This window comes from Sinocyclocheilus anshuiensis, unplaced genomic scaffold (genome assembly GCF_001515605.1).
Source record: "Sinocyclocheilus anshuiensis isolate Anshui unplaced genomic scaffold, SAMN03320099.WGS_v1.1 scaffold2520, whole genome shotgun sequence".
Lineage (NCBI taxonomy): Eukaryota > Metazoa > Chordata > Actinopteri > Cypriniformes > Cyprinidae > Sinocyclocheilus > Sinocyclocheilus anshuiensis.
Genome location: NW_015541000.1, coordinates 5,896 through 7,738, shown reverse-complemented (window position 1 = coordinate 7,738; position 1,843 = coordinate 5,896). Strand labels below are relative to the sequence as shown.

At 42.3% G+C, this 1,843-nt stretch overlaps 1 protein-coding gene across 1 annotated transcript in view; it reads right to left on the bottom strand.

Annotated features, from left to right (window-relative positions):
* The window catches only part of LOC107690223 (protein NLRC3-like), a 21,748-nt gene extending 20,147 nt beyond the window's left edge, over nt 1-1,601 (bottom strand). The window contains exon 1 of the mRNA XM_016488478.1: nt 421-1,601. Coding sequence (XP_016343964.1) covers nt 421-1,583 — 1,163 coding nt within the window. The 5' untranslated portion in view covers nt 1,584-1,601. The remainder of the gene's footprint in view (nt 1-420) is intronic.
* Nucleotides 1,602-1,843: the final 242 nt, after the last annotated feature.

Below are 1,843 nucleotides of genomic sequence, written 5' to 3'. Positions count from 1 at the left end.
AAATGCCAATGTCCATTGGCTTGTTTAGTTACACTCGAAGTGGATTGGTCTCTCTGGCAAGATCCCAATTCGTCGGTCATCACCGACGTGACGTCGAGAGTGACCGACTAAAAGGGAACATAATATTCTGGGGGCCATGAAAGATTGGTGAATATGATCAAAAATGGTGGTATTGGCTAAAAACTTTCTAAGAAAACACTAGCGGGAAATGAGTTGAGACTTTTTTGTTGACTGTGTAAAATGGATGGATTGCATGAGAAAATGTTTGCTCGCCTCTCGTCAACCTAATGAACAATTATATTGAATTTCTAAATACCTTTAAAAGAGACTTGCATCTGATTGCTAAGTTATGTAAAAACCTCAAGTCTCTTCTCTTCAAGTATAAAAGTCTCTTCAATAAGTATACAAGAAAACACTCACAGAGCTTTTCTGCAGTTGATCACAGCTGGTATCAGTCTTCTTCTCCCCTCATCTGATGTGTTGTATTTCTTGAGGTCCAGCTCATCCAGCGGCTCCTCTGACATCTGAAGCATGTAGGCGATTGTTGAGCAGTGAGCGGCAGAGAGTTTCTTCTCTGAGTGTTTGTCTGATTTCACAAACTCCTGAACCTCTCTGGACAGAGTCTGATCTTTCACTTCCAGCAAACAGAGGAACAGATTGATGGATTGACCAGCTGAGAGACGATAACTATCATGTGCATCTTTGATCATCTCTTTAATGTCCTGTGTGGTTTCTCTGATGCTCTCTGAGCTGTTCTCTGTGTGTGTCAGTAGATCCTGTAAGAGTCTCTGATTGGACTCCAGTGAGACGCCCAGCAGGAACCGCAGGAACAGATCCAGCTCTCCATTTTTACTTTGTAGAGCTGTGTCTATTGCTGCTTCAAACATATTATGCAGTGCAAAAAACTTTAGTGCTTTCATTGTTTTACAAAGATGGTAGTGAACAGCATAGAGAGCAGCAAGAAACTCCTGAACGCTCAGATGGATGAAGCTGTAGACGTTCCTCTGATTAATCACAGAATCCTCCTTAAAGATCTCAGTACAAAACCCAGAATACACTGAGGCGTCAGTCACATCTATGCCGCTCTCGATCAGGTCCTCCTCATAGAACATCACATTGCCCTTCATCAGCTGTTTGAAAGCCACTTCAGCAAGTTTCACAATCACTTCTCTGTTGGACTGCAGGAGTTTCTCTGGATCTCTCTCTTCATACTTCTGGTTCCTCATGTTGATCTGAATCAGCAAGAAGTGGATGTACATTTCAGTCAGAGTTTGAGGGATTTCTGCACTCAGATCTTCTTCCAGGAGCTTCTGAAGCACAGTGGATGAGATCCAGCAGAAGACGGGGATGTGGCACATGATGTGGAGGCTTCTTGCTCTTCTGATGTGTGAGATGATTCTGCTGGCTTGATGCTGCTCACTGATTCTCTTCCTGAAATATTCCTCCTTCTGAGGCTCACTGAATCCCTGGATTTCTGTCAGACGGTTGATGTATTTGGAGGGGATCTGATTGGCTGCTGCTGGTCTGGAGGTGATCCAGATGAGAGCAGAGGGAAGCAGATCTCCTCTGATGAGGTTTGACATCAACAGAGCCACTGATGAAGACTCTAAACCCATTCGATTTTAGCCGACTAAATTTACTGTAGATTTAGTCGACTAAAATCTTATGATATTTAGTCGACTTAAACTAAAAACAATTCAGATGACTAAAATATGTCAAAAACTAAACGGCATTTTAGTCAAAGGACTATGACTAAAACTAAATCAAAATTTGCTGTCAAAGTTAACACTGGTGTGTTAGCTGGGAAGGATTTGCATGAAGGTATGATATTCATTCGTAACGT